At 44.7% G+C, this 13,774-nt stretch overlaps 1 protein-coding gene across 4 annotated transcripts in view; it reads right to left on the reverse strand.

The window, feature by feature from the left end:
- capn1 (calpain 1, (mu/I) large subunit) overlaps positions 1–13,774 on the reverse strand; it is a 41,363-nt gene that overhangs the window by 4,679 nt on the left and 22,910 nt on the right. For all 4 annotated transcript variants that reach the window (XM_021576737.2, XM_021576738.2, XM_021576739.2 and 1 more), the window contains 13 exon segments: positions 13,641–13,726; positions 11,020–11,094; positions 10,701–10,861; positions 10,451–10,611; positions 8,507–8,518; positions 6,132–6,343; positions 5,975–6,014; positions 5,682–5,747; positions 5,529–5,586; positions 3,973–4,037; positions 3,764–3,832; positions 3,491–3,569; positions 3,154–3,270 (listed from right to left, as the gene is read on the reverse strand). In XM_021576737.2, coding sequence (XP_021432412.2) covers positions 3,154–3,270; positions 3,491–3,569; positions 3,764–3,832; positions 3,973–4,037; positions 5,529–5,586; positions 5,682–5,747; positions 5,975–6,014; positions 6,132–6,343; positions 8,507–8,518; positions 10,451–10,611; positions 10,701–10,861; positions 11,020–11,094; positions 13,641–13,726 — 1,201 coding nt within the window.

The following is a 13,774-nucleotide window of genomic DNA, read 5'->3' on the forward strand; positions in this document are numbered from 1 at the left end:
CTCCTGCGCTGCCGGAGTCTCCTGCCTTTTCAGCGCAGCCAGAGCCTCTCTTCTCTACTGCGCTATCGGAGTCTCCCGACTGTTCAGCACAGCCAGAGCCTTTATACTTTATACTTTATACTCTCCTGCGCTGCCGGAATCTCCCGCCTGTTCAGCGCAGCCGGAGCCTCTCTCCTCTCCTGCGCTGCCGGAGTCTCCCGCCTGTTCAGCGCAGCCAGAACTGCCAGTCTGCATGAAGCAGCCCGAGCTGCCAGTCTGCAATGAGCTGCCAGTCTGCAAGGAGCTGCCAGTCTGCAAGGAGCTGCCAGTCTGCATGGAGCAGCCTGAGCTGTCAGTCTACATGAAGCAGCCAGAGCTGCCAGTCTGCAATGAGCTGCCAGTCTGCAAGGAGCTGCCAGTCTGCAAGGAGCTGCCAGTCTGCATGGAGCAGCCTGAGCTGTCAGTCTACATGAAGCAGCCAGAGCTGCCAGTCTGCAAGGAGCTGCCAGTCTGCAAGGAGCTGCCAGTCTGCAAGGAGCTGCCAGCCTGCAAGGAGCTGTCAGTCTGCATGGAGCAGCCTGAGCTGTCAGTCTGCATGGAGCAGCCTGAGCTGTCAGTCTGCATGAAGCAGCCCGAGCTGTCAGTTTGCAAGGAGCAGCCAGAGCTGTCAGTCTACATGAAGCAGCCAGAGCTGCCAGTCTGCAAGGAGCTGCCAGTCTGCAAGGAGCTGCCAGTCTGCAAGGAGCTGCCAGTCTGCAAGGAGCTGCCAGCCTGCAAGGTGCTGTCAGTCTGCATGGAGCTGCCAGTCTGCAAGGAGCCGCCAGAGCTGCCTGTCTGCAGGATGCCGCTAAAGCTGCCAGTCTGCAAGGAGCCGCCAGAGCTGCCAGTTAGCATGGAGCAGCCAGGTCCGCCAGTCAGTATGGAGCAGCCAGGGCCGCCAGTCAGCATGGAGCAGCCAGGGCCGCCAGTCAGCATGGAGCAGCCAGTCAGCATGGAGCAGCCAGAGCAGCCAGTCAGCATGGAGCAGCCAGAGCAGCCAGTCAGCATGGAGCAGCCAGAGCCGCCAGTCAGCATGGAGCAGCCAGTCAGCATGGAGTAGCCAGAGCTGCCAGTCAGCATGGAGCTGCCAGTCAGCATGGAGCAGCCAGAGCTGCCAGTCAGCATGGAGCAGCCAGTCATCATGGAGCAGCCAGTCAGCATGGAGCTGCCAGTTGACCAGACTCTCCCAGATCTGCCAGTCGACCAGACTCTCCCAGATCTGCCAGTCGACCAGACTCTCCCAGATCTGCCAGTCGACCAGACTCTCCCAGATCTGCCAGTCGACCAGACTCTCCCAGATCTGCCAGTCGACCAGACTCTCCCAGATCTGCCAGTCGACCAGACTCTCCCAGATCTGCCAGTCGACCAGACTCTCCCAGATCTGCCAGTCGACCAGACTCTCCCAGATCTGCCAGTCGACCAGACTCTCCCAGATCTGCCAGTCGACCAGACTCTCCCAGATCTGCCAGTCGACCAGACTCTCCCAGATCTGCCAGTCGACCAGACACTCCCAGATCTGCCAGTCGACCAGACTCTCCCAGATCTGCCAGTCGACCAGACTCTTCCAGATCTGCCAGTCGACCAGACTCTTCCAGATCTGCCAGTCGACCAGACTCTTCCAGATCTGCCAGTCGACCAGACTCTTCCAGATCTGCCAGTCGACCAGACTCTTCCAGATCTGCCAGTCGACCAGACTCTGCCAGCCAGCCAGGATCTGGTAGATTCATCAACCTGCCTGAGCTTCCCCTCAGTCCCGAGCTGCCTCAGTCCCGAGCTGCCCCTCAGTCCCGAGCTGCTCCTCAGTCCAGTGGGGTTCTGGGTGAGGACTACTAGGCCATGGTCGGCGGCGAGGGTGGACTATCCAGGGACGCGAGGAGAGGGGACTAAGACATTGATTGAGTGGGGTCCACATCCCGCGCCGGAGCCGCCACCATGGACAGACGCCCACCCGGACCCTCCCTATTGTTTTGAGGTGCGTTCGGGAGTCCGCACCTTAGGGGGGGGGTTCTGTCACACCCTGGTCGAAGTATTTTGTGTTTATCTTTATTTATTTGGTCAGGCCAGGGTGTGGCATGGGTTTTTGTAGGTGGTGTGTATGTATGGGGATTGTAGCTAGTGGGGTGTTCTAGCTAAGTCTATGGCTGTCTGAAGTGGTTCTCAATCAGAGGCAGGTGTTTATCGTTGTCTCTGATTGGGAACCATATTTAGGCAGCCATATTCCTTGAGTTTGTCGTGGGTGATTGTCCTTAGTGTCATTGTTCTGTGTTAGGTTACACAAGTATAGGCTGTTTCGGTTTTCGTTAAGTTTATTGTTTTGGTAGTGTTTGTGTTTAGTGTGTTTCTTCATTAAACATGGATTGCAATAGACACGCCGCATTTTGGTCCGACTCTCCTTCTCACCAAGAAAACCGTAACACAGGAGGCTAAATAAATTTGGCTTGGCAGTCAAAACCATGACAAACTTTTACAGATAAGAGCATCCTGGTTTGGCAACTGCACCACCCTCAACCACAAGGCTCTCCGTAGGGTGGTGCGGTCTGCACAACGCATCTCCGGGGGCAAACTACCTGCCCTCCATGACACCTACAGCACCCGATGTCACAGGAAGGACAAAAAGATCATCAAGGACAACAACCACCTGAGCCACTACCTGTTCACCCCGCTATCATCCAGAAGGCGAGGTCAGTACAGGTGCATCAACGCTGGGACCGAGTGACTGAAAAACAGCTTCTATCTCAAGGCCATCAGACTGCTGAACAGCCATCTGGCCACTTTAATAAATGGATCACGAGTCACTTTAAACAATGCCACTTTAAATAATGCCACTTTAATAATGTTTACATATCTTACATTACTCATATCATATGTATATACTGTATTTTATACCATCTATTGCACCTTGCCTATGCCGCTTGGCCATCACTCATCCATATATTTATATGTAAATATTCTCATTCACCCCTTTAGATTTGTGTGTAGTAGGTAGTTTTGGGGGAATTGTTAGATTACTTGTTAGATATTAAGGCATTGCATTGTCACAACTAGAAGCACAAGCATTTCGCTACACTCGCATTAAACATCTGATAGCCATGTGTATGTGACCAATAAAATGTGATTTGATTTGACTGTACTCACTGAACATGGTCTCCAGCCTAACCAGGCAGGTAACAAAGTTGTCAAAGTCAACTGTCAGGTCGGCCTCAGTGTAGCGCAGAATGATCAGCTGGAACAGGTGGTTCTTCAGCTTGAAGCCTGATGACACAGACAGAAAAGACAAAGGCAGGAACCATTTAAAATGGGTTTAAACCCACCAGATATGCTTTCATAGGGAACAATGGGTGAAACGTATGCATTTCTATTTTCAGTTATTGTCGGTTCGCCATGTGTCCGTACTGTTGCTAAATAAAAGTAGTGATGATGCACTACAGAAGGAAAAAAACAGATTGAGGTTTAAGGGAAAGAGCTACTGGACCTGCTGCCTCCAGAGCCATCCTCATCTCATAGGAACTCATGGTGCCTGACTTGTCCAGGTCAAACTGACGGAATACAGTCTGGTGGAGGGTTGGAGAGAGAGAGAGAGAGAGAGAGAGAGAGAGAGGCAAAGGCAGAGAGGGACAGAGATTGAGAGGGAGACAAGTGTAAATGCTCTACGGAGACTGGACAAGGAACTAATGACGAGAGCGAAGGCTCAGTTCAAGCGAATGAAGCAAGTGAATAGGAGAACAGGATTTTCAGCTCGGCTCACCAGGTATCGTTTAATCTTCTCCCACAGCACGTGGAACTCTGCCAGTCCCAGTTTACCACTACCATCAGTCTGAAGGACACGGTCAAGGAACCCTGTTTATACAGACAGTCACAGAGAGAGACCAGACAGAGAGACCAGACAGATGCCGAAAGACCAGACAGATGGGACTAGTACTGTATAAAGAATTGATTGAAGTACACCAAGGATACGTCCATCAGGTTGATCATAGTGCGACAAGCTTCCGGTCCAAATCCATCTGTCTTCAGATCTTTGTCTGTATGTGTGTGTGTGTGTGTGTGTGTGAGACAGAGAGACAGAGAAAAATAGATTTATACGCATCTGTAAAATCCAAATCTGCCTGGAAGGACCGACAGTGTGGGTCTCCGTTCGAAGGATTGTGAAAGATCTCTAGTAGGCTCACATATACAGCGTTACAGTGCATTCAGAACGTATTCAGACGTTTCTATAAATGATTTGCAACGTTTTTTTTTTTAATTACCTTGCCTAAAAAAATACCTTCCCTACTTAAATAAAGGTTAAATCAAAAATGTAAGTATTCAGACCTTTTGCTATTTAGACTCTAAATTGAGCTCAGGCGCATCCTGTTTCCATTGATCATCCTTGAGATGTTTCTACAACTTGATTGTTGTCCACCTGTGGTAAATGAAATTGGTTGGCCGTTATTTGGAAAGGCACACACCTGTCTATATAAGGTCCCACAGTTGAATGTGCATGTCAGAGCAAAAACCAAGCCATGAGGTCGAAGGAATTGTCCATAGAGCTCCGAGACAGGATTGTGTCAAGGCACGGATCTGTAGAAGAGTACCAAAAAATGTGTGCAGCATTGAAGGTCCCCAAGAACACAGTGGCCTCCATCATTCTTAAATGGAAGAAGTTTGGAACCACCAACTCTTCCTAGAGCTGGCTGCCCGGCCAAACTGAGCAATCGGGGAAGAAGGACCTTGGTCAGGGAGGTGACCAAGAACCAAATGGTCACTCTGACAGAGCTCCAGAGTGCCTCTGTGGAGATGGGAGAACCTTGCAGGACAATCATCTCTTCAGCACTCCACCAATCAGGCCTTTATGGTAGAGTGGCCAGGCAGAAGCCACTCCTCAGTAAAAGGCACATGACAGCCCGCTTGGAGTTTACCAAAAGGCACCTAAATACTCTCAGAACACGAGAAGCACGATTCTCTGGTCTGATGAAACCAAGATTGAACTCTTTGGCATGAATGCCAAGCATCACGTCTAGAGGAAACCTGGCACCATACCTACAGTGAAGCATGGTGGTGGCAGCATCATGCTGTGGGGATGTTTTTTAGCGGCAGGGCCTGGGAGACTAGTCAGGATCGAGGGAAAGATGGACGGAGCAAAGTACAGAGAGATCCTTGATGAAAGCATTCTCCAGAGCGCTCAGGACCTTAGACTGGAGCGAAGGTTCACCTTCCAACAGGACAACAACCCTAAGCACACAGCCAAGACAACGCAGGAGTGGCTTCAGGACAAGTCTCTGAATGTCTGTAAATGTGATTTTTCCGATTTTTTTTATTTATAATAAAGGTGAAAAAAAAAAAATAATAAGATTTTGCTTTGCCATTATGGGGTATTTTGTGTAGATTTGTGAGAAGAAAAAAAACAATTGAATTAATTTTAGAGTAAGGCTGTAACGTAACAAAATGTGGAAAGAGTCAAGAGGTCTGAATACTTTCCAAATGCGCTGTATAAAGCACAATACTATGTTCTAATTATATTCCTAGGGACTCACGCTTGCTGATGATCCTGTTGAGTATGGTCTGCAGCTCTGTGGCACTGATCTCCATGTCCTGTAGACACAGAAACAGAGCATGAGGAAATACTACAGTTCCCATCAGCCCATTCGCCCTGCTGTCCCCTCACTTCCCCTCCCGAGTCTCCTCACCTCCCCAGCCAGCTGTCTGAACAGACTCTTGAAGCCAGCGTCAATCTGGCTCTCGTCCAGCTGAGACTGAAACAGAGATACAGAGGAACATCAACTCTTCTTTCTTGTTGGTAGTACTGGTGTTGGCATGTTACAGTATGGGCTTGTTAATCAAACAGGATTCTCCATGGTCTGCATCTGAAATGGAACCCTATTCCCCACACAGTGCACTACTTTTGACCAGAGCCCTAGTCAAACGTAAAACACTATATAGGGAATAGGGTGCCATTTCAGCCCTTGTCTCTTCCCCTCACCTCTGCAGGAAGTTCAGCTGTGACGTCATCATCCAGCTCCCTAACACAGACAGAAAAGAACACTATTATCAATGTCCTTACAATAAATTAATTGCCTTTGTATCGTCCATAATCTCCTCATATGTCCTGTTCACCACTCTGTTTCCATATTACTCACTCTGAGTTAGCTGGTTTCTCAGAGAAAACCCTGAGGACAAAGTCTCCCTCCTTCTGGGGTTCGAAGGTGGAAGGGACGATGATGTACTCCCCGGCGGGCAGCTGGAAGCGAGAGCTCACCTCTCTCAGGTTGATGAAGAGCTCAGAGCGGGCGCTGGAACCGTGCGTCAGGAAGAAATCTCTCTTTAGGTGGATGCCTGATCTACCCACGTACTGAGAGGACAGAGAGAGCAGGGGGAAAATGAACTCACTAACCCCTGACCTCTAACCCCTGATCTGCCCACATACTAAGGACAGAGGGCAGGGGAAAGCAGTATGAGTGAGTTAGTTAAACTAGGTGAACCTAACCCTTGTACTGATAGGATGGCGAGAAGGGAAACCTCTGTGTGTGAATTTGTTTAATGACCTCTAACCCTTGACCTCTAACCCCTGTCCCGCCCGCATACTGAGGACAGAGAGAAACGGAAAGCACCCCTGACCTCTAATCCCTGACTTTATGTCTATGCTACCATAGAAATTAGGAGAATGATACCATGCATCTCCACATGAGACAATTGGCTGTGAGCCTAAGCACAAGCCACATTGACCTTTGAGACATGCAGGGCAATATAGGCCTTTTGGCCGCATTCCACTTCAGCTATGACACACTGTCCAACAGGTTCTTAATGCACTGTCCAACAGGTTTTTAATGCACTGTCCAACAGGTTTTAAATGCACTGTCCAACAAGTTCTTAATGCACTGTCCAACAGGTTCTTAATGCACTGTCCAACAGGTTCTTAATGCACTGTCCAACAGGTTCTTAATGCACTGTCCAACAGGTTCTTAATGCACTGTCCAACAGGTTTTTAATGCACTGTCCAACAGGTTTTTAATGCACTATCCAACAGGTTTTTAATGCACTGTCCAACAGGTTTGTAATGCACTGTCCAACAGGTTTTTAATGCACTGTCCAACAGGTTCTTAGTGCACTGTCCAATAGGTTTTTAATGCACTGTCCAACAGGTTTTTAATGCACTGTCCAACAGGTTCTTAACGCACTGTCCAACAGGTTATTGCACTGTCCAACAGGTTTTTAATGCACTGTCCAACAGGTTCTTAATGCACTGTCCAATAGGTTTTTAATACACTGTCCAACAGGTTCTTAATGCACTGTCCAACAGGTTTTTAATGCACTGTCCAACAGGTTCTTAAAACCTCTTTGGGCTAGGGGGCAGTATTTTCACGTCCGGATGAAAAGAGTGCCCAAAGTAAACTTCTTGCTACTCAAGCCCAGAAGCTAGGATATGCATATTATTCGTAGATTTGTATAGAAACACTCTGACGTTTCTAAAACTGTTTGAATAATGTCTGTGAGTATAACAGAACTGATTTGGCAGGCGAAACCCCAAGCATCCACCCAGGTAAAAAATAATTTGAGCTCAATGTGTTTTCCATTAGTTTTCTATGGTAATCCCTTTTTAATAGAAATATGCTTGCAGTTCCTATGGCTTCCACTAGATGTCAACAGTCTTTAGAAATTGGTTGATGTTTTTCCTTTGAGAAATGAAGAAGTATTCCTTTCCTTTCCATGTGTCACACAAAGGGACTCAAGTCTTTTGGAGCGCACGACCTGGAACGCGCTTCACATTGTTTTCGTCCGGTATTGAACACAGTTTATCCCGTCTTAAATGTTATCGATTATTTCCGTTTTAGGGTACATACGTTTAGATTAGGAACGTTGTTTGAAATGTATGGACCAAGTTTACAGGTAACTTATTAGATACTTTGTAGTCATGTTGGGCGTGTTGGAACCGGTGTATTTCTGAATCAAACGCACCAAATAAATTGACATTTTGGGGATATAAAGAAGGAATTTATCGAAAAAAAGGAACATTTGTGATGTTTCTGGGACATTTTGGAGTGCCAACAGACGAAGATCTTCAAAGGTAAGGCGTGAATTATATCGTTATTTCTGAATTTTGTGTCGCACCTGGCTGGTTGCAATATGATTTGTTTGTGTTTGTATGCGGGGTGCTGTCCTCAGCATGGTTTGCTTTCGCCATAAAGCCTTTTGAAATCTGACATGGCAGCTGGATTAACAACAAGTTAAGCTTTATTTTGATGTATGTTTTGTGAATTTTTATTATGAGTATTTCTGTTTTTGAATTTGGCGAGCTGCAATTTCACTGGATGTTGTCAAATCAATCCCGTTACCGGGATTCGAGCGGGAATAGGGGCGAAGGGATCCCTAAGAGGTTTTAATGCACTCTCCAACAGATTTTTAATGCACTAAATATCTCTCAAATACAGTTATGCTGTCCATCAAGTGTTTCAATTATTACACAGTTACATCACAACGCAATGTAAAATAATACTGGCCAGCAGAAAATACATACCTCATTAGGAACCTGTAGAAAGACACAGAAAGACAAGAGTTAGATAGAAACATACAGTCAATCCTACTGCTTTGCAAAATATGGAAAAAGAAGAAAACGTCTCTTGCCTCTGTTGGGGTCAAATTGGGGTGAAAGAGATAAGAGACTAGTCAGACATACCACTATAAATCAACTTGGGGAGTGGACATTTACTGCTGAGCCTTTAGATAACACTGAAACTATGTTTGTATAGCCGTGGATGCATGGGCTTGGTCTCATGAGTAGAAGGTAATGACTAAGGCAGTTCCATCACAGGGGGTTGACTACAAGCATGATAAAAGCATGATAAAAGCAACTTGGACTTTTCCTATTTTGCAGAACTCAGGAGAGACATCAGTTGTATGTGTGATGTTTGATCTTTGACTTCTGTCTACAGCTGTATTTTGATTTTTAAAAATTGTTATGATTTATAAGTGCACATTTTGAGTGTTCCTTATTTGTTAAGTAAAAAACGGAGCACAGAAAAACGGAGCCAACATTTGGCGAGCTTGCCAGGAGGGAGTGAGTGCAACGCCACTGCACGGAACCTGAACCACCTTCTCTGATCACCAAATTGTAAGGTAAGCAGACATCTGTTATATCGAAGTCCGTAATTTAAAAGAAGTGGATGTTCAGTGTTTCGCTGGAATGTAAAAGCGCCGCCTCCCTCTTGTAATTATAAAAACAAAGGAACCTAAAAATGTGCCTGTGTAAGTCAATGAATGTGTGGTAATTGTTGTATGTCAACGTGTGTTATATGTTATATGTATTAAGAACAGTAGCTCGCCTTCTTGCGTGTTGGGGTAACTTCCGGAAGGGTACTCAAAAGTAGTTAGGGAGCAGAAGCTGTATCTAGCGTGAAAGTTCTGAAACAGGCGATAACCTATGGGGCACCTGGAAGATAGAAATAAACTGTTGTCTGTCCTTATGTGTTTGTTTGGTGTGAGTGAAATGTGCAGTGGGTGGGGAGATAAACGAATCGAGAATTGGTTATTTGGTCTGAGGACTGAGAGCTGTTATAAGTGGATTTTTGATAAAGAGGAGGATGAGGAACGTCATGTAGATAAAGGCATGACACAGGAAGGAGTTCTGTCATTGTATAAGAAAAGGAGGGTATGATAAAGATAATACCTATAAGACGTATATTACCCTACACCCTGAGGAACTAGTAATACCCTCAACATAATTTGTATTAGTTGAAATACAACCTATAATTACTTGTAGAAGGATAGTTTGGGAGCCTTAAAAATGAAATTGGTGGAGGATGTTTTGTTTTATGGGCATATGAGAAGAAAGTGGAGTTCAATCTGATACAACACCCACTGACATTATTGCAAGTTAGACAACAGGTAGGAAAGGCTAACATAGGGCACCTACACCGTTATCATTACACGGCTGACTGTCAAATAAGACCAAGCTGACGCTCACCGTGTCTGCAAAGGCCTGTATAGGGTTTTTTATTATTATTTATTCCCAATGGTGGAATAAAAAGTTAGGAGTAGGACAGAAGTTATTTGAATAAAAGGTTGAACCTATTCGTTAGGGACACTTTCCTACCATTGGATAGTTTAGGAAATGCACAACCCTTAGTATACTTGTAAAATTATTACAAGGAAGTTGAGTTCTGTAGAGATTTCCATAGAAAATGACTTTGTGACGCTATCCCCAGGGGACACTGGTGAATAATATATTACTGTTACTCTACACCCTTAAAATATAACATTAGGAATTGAAGTCGAGCATGCAGTTGTCTATGTGAGGCCCGTGTGTGAAATATATTTGAGTTTGGTAGAACCATTTACTATAGCCTGGAGTAAGTGAGAGTAGAATTAGGATTTCAGTATCACCCACTGTTGTTTAACACACACTGAAAGGAGATAGAGAAGAATTGATCTAGGCATATTCATACATGTTACACCTCAACACCTCGTAAATGGCAAATCCGATGGTCTCCATGTCCTTGCCCTCCTTGCGTTTCTTTCTCCGGTCCTTCTGCATCAGCGCCACCAGGAAGCTGCAATCTGATTGGCCGGCTGTGTCGGGGTGCTGCAAGTCGATCTTGAATTGTGGGTTGATCCAGAATGTGGCTAAGTATTGTGGGGGAGGGGGGAAGTTATCAGAAGACATTTTCTAATCAACTGTGTACCACTTCTTTATATCCTCCCTCCCTCCTTACCAGGGAAGTTCCTGCAGCCCCCGGCCGTGCTGCCCCTCCTCCACTCCCCCTGGTAGACGGCTGAGCTCCACTTCTTCTGCTGGTTGGCCTCCAGGGCGTCTGCTGTGAGGTTACAGATCTCCAGACGCGTAAACTCACGCAGGAAGTCGCTGAATGACATCCTGAGAGGAGGGATTTAGAGAGCGAGAGGTGCAAGGCAGGGGAGGGAGAAGGGGAGAGGAAGGGACCGTCTGTCGTGTATATGATGCAATAACTCACACATTCTCTCAAGTATCGTACCCAGAGGCCATCAGACTTGGTGACACAAACACACACTCACCAGAACTCTCCGTCCTCACTGCGGTTCTGGAGTCGCCCTCTGACTGACCGGTCCACGCTCTCCCACTCTCTGGAGCTAAAATATTCGCAAATGAAAATACATTACCGACTGTATTCCATATCAAAAGGGATAGAAAACCATTCTCACTAGTTACACAGTAGGATACGTAATATGACACCTGCAGGATAAAACCACTCTCACTAGTTAGTTACACAGTATGATATGTAATATGACACCTGCAGGATAAACCACTCTCACTAGTTACACAGTATGATATGTAATATGACACCTGCAGGATAAAACCACTCTCACTAGTTAGTTACACAGTATGATATGTAATATGACACCTGCAGGATAAACCACTCTCACTAGTTACACAGTAGGATATGTAATATGACACCTGCAGGATAAACCACTCTCACTAGTTACACAGTATGATATGTAATATGACACCTGCAGGATAAAACCACTCTCACTAGTTACACAGTATGATATGTAATATGACACCTGCAGTATAAAACCATTCTCACTAGTTACACAGTATGATATGTAATATGACACCTGCAGGATAAACCACTCTCACTAGTTACACAGTAGGATATGTAATATGACACCTGCAGGATAAACCACTCTCACTAGTTACACAGTATGATATGTAATATGACACCTGCAGTATAAAACCACTCTCACTAGTTACACAGTATGATATGTAATATGACACCTGCAGGATAAACCACTCTCACTAGTTACACGGTATGATATGTAATATGACACCTGCAGTATAAAACCACTCTCACTAGTTACACAGTATGATATGTAATATGACACCTGCAGTATAAAACCACTCTCACTAGTTACACAGTATGATATGTAATATGACACCTGCAGGATAAACCACTCTCACTAGTTACACAGTATGATATGTAATATGACACCTGCAGGATAAACCACTCTCACTAGTTACACAGTATGATATGTAATATGACACCTGCAGTATAAAACCACTCTCACTAGTTACACAGTATGATATGTAATATGACACCTGCAGTATAAAACCACTCTCACTAGTTACACAGTATGATATGTAATATGACACCTGCAGGATAAACCACTCTCACTAGTTACACAGTATGATATGTAATATGACACCTGCAGTATAAAACCACTCTCACTAGTTACACAGTATGATATGTAATATGACACCTGCAGTATAAAACCACTCTCACTAGTTACACAGTATGATATGTAATATGACACCTGCAGTGTAAAACCACTCTCACTAGTTACACAGTATGATATGTAATATGACACCTGCAGTATAAAACCATTCTCACTAGTTACACAGTATGATATGTAATATGACACCTGCAGGATAAACCACTCTCACTAGTTACACAGTATGATATGTAATATGACACCTGCAGTATAAAACCACTCTCACTAGTTACACAGTATGATATGTAATATGACACCTGCAGTATAAAACCACTCTCACTAGTTACACAGTAGGATATGTAATATGACACCTGCAGTATAAAACCACTCTCACTAGTTACACAGTATGATATGTAATATGACACCTGCAGTATAAAACCATTCTCACTAGTTACACAGTATGATATGTAATATGACACCTGCAGGATAAACCACTCTCACTAGTTACACAGTATGATATGTAATATGACACCTGCAGTATAAAACCACTCTCACTAGTTACACAGTATGATATGTAATATGACACCTGCAGTATAAAACCACTCTCACTAGTTACACAGTAGGATATGTAATATGACACCTGCAGTATAAAACCACTCTCACTAGTTACACAGTAGGATATGTAATATGACACCTGCAGTATAAAACCACTCTCACTAGTTACACAGTATGATATGTAATATGACACCTGCAGTATAAAACCATTCTCACTAGTTACACAGTAGGATATGTAATATGACACCTGCAGTATAAAACCATTCTCACTAGTTACACAGTATGATATGTAATATGACACCTGCAGGATAAACCACTCTCACTAGTTATATGATATGTAATATGACACCTGCAGTATAAAACCACTCTCACTAGTTACACAGTAGGATATGTAATATGACACCTGCAGTATAAAACCACTCTCACTAGTTACACAGTATGATATGTAATATGACACCTGCAGTATAAAACCACTCTCACTAGTTACACAGTATGATATGTAATATGACACCTGCAGTATAAAACCACTCTCACTAGTTACACAGTATGATATGTAATATGACACCTGCAGTATAAAACCACTCTCACTAGTTACACAGTATGATATGTAATATGACACCTGCAGTATAAAACCACTCTCACTAGTTACACAGTATGATATGTAATATGACACCTGCAGTATAAAACCACTCTCACTAGTTACACAGTATGATATGTAATATGACACCTGCAGGATAAAACCACTCTCGTTAGTTACACAGTATGATATGTAATATGACACCTGCAGTATAAAACCACTCTCACTAGTTACACAGTATGATATGTAATATGACACCTGCAGGATAAAACCACTCTCGTTAGTTACATGATAGGCAACATGAGAGGTGTATAGCAGTGTTTCCTTCTCTTACTTGTCACTCCAGGCACCAGTCCACTCTATCTCTCCCCATGGGTTGCGGATGCGGACCAGTTTGGTCATATTCCCTCTGTACACCACCTGATGGAGAGGGATACTGCATTACACAGATGTATCGTAGCTGGGGAA

The sequence above is a fragment of the Oncorhynchus mykiss genome, chromosome 21, assembly GCF_013265735.2.
Source record: "Oncorhynchus mykiss isolate Arlee chromosome 21, USDA_OmykA_1.1, whole genome shotgun sequence".
Taxonomy (NCBI): domain Eukaryota; kingdom Metazoa; phylum Chordata; class Actinopteri; order Salmoniformes; family Salmonidae; genus Oncorhynchus; species Oncorhynchus mykiss.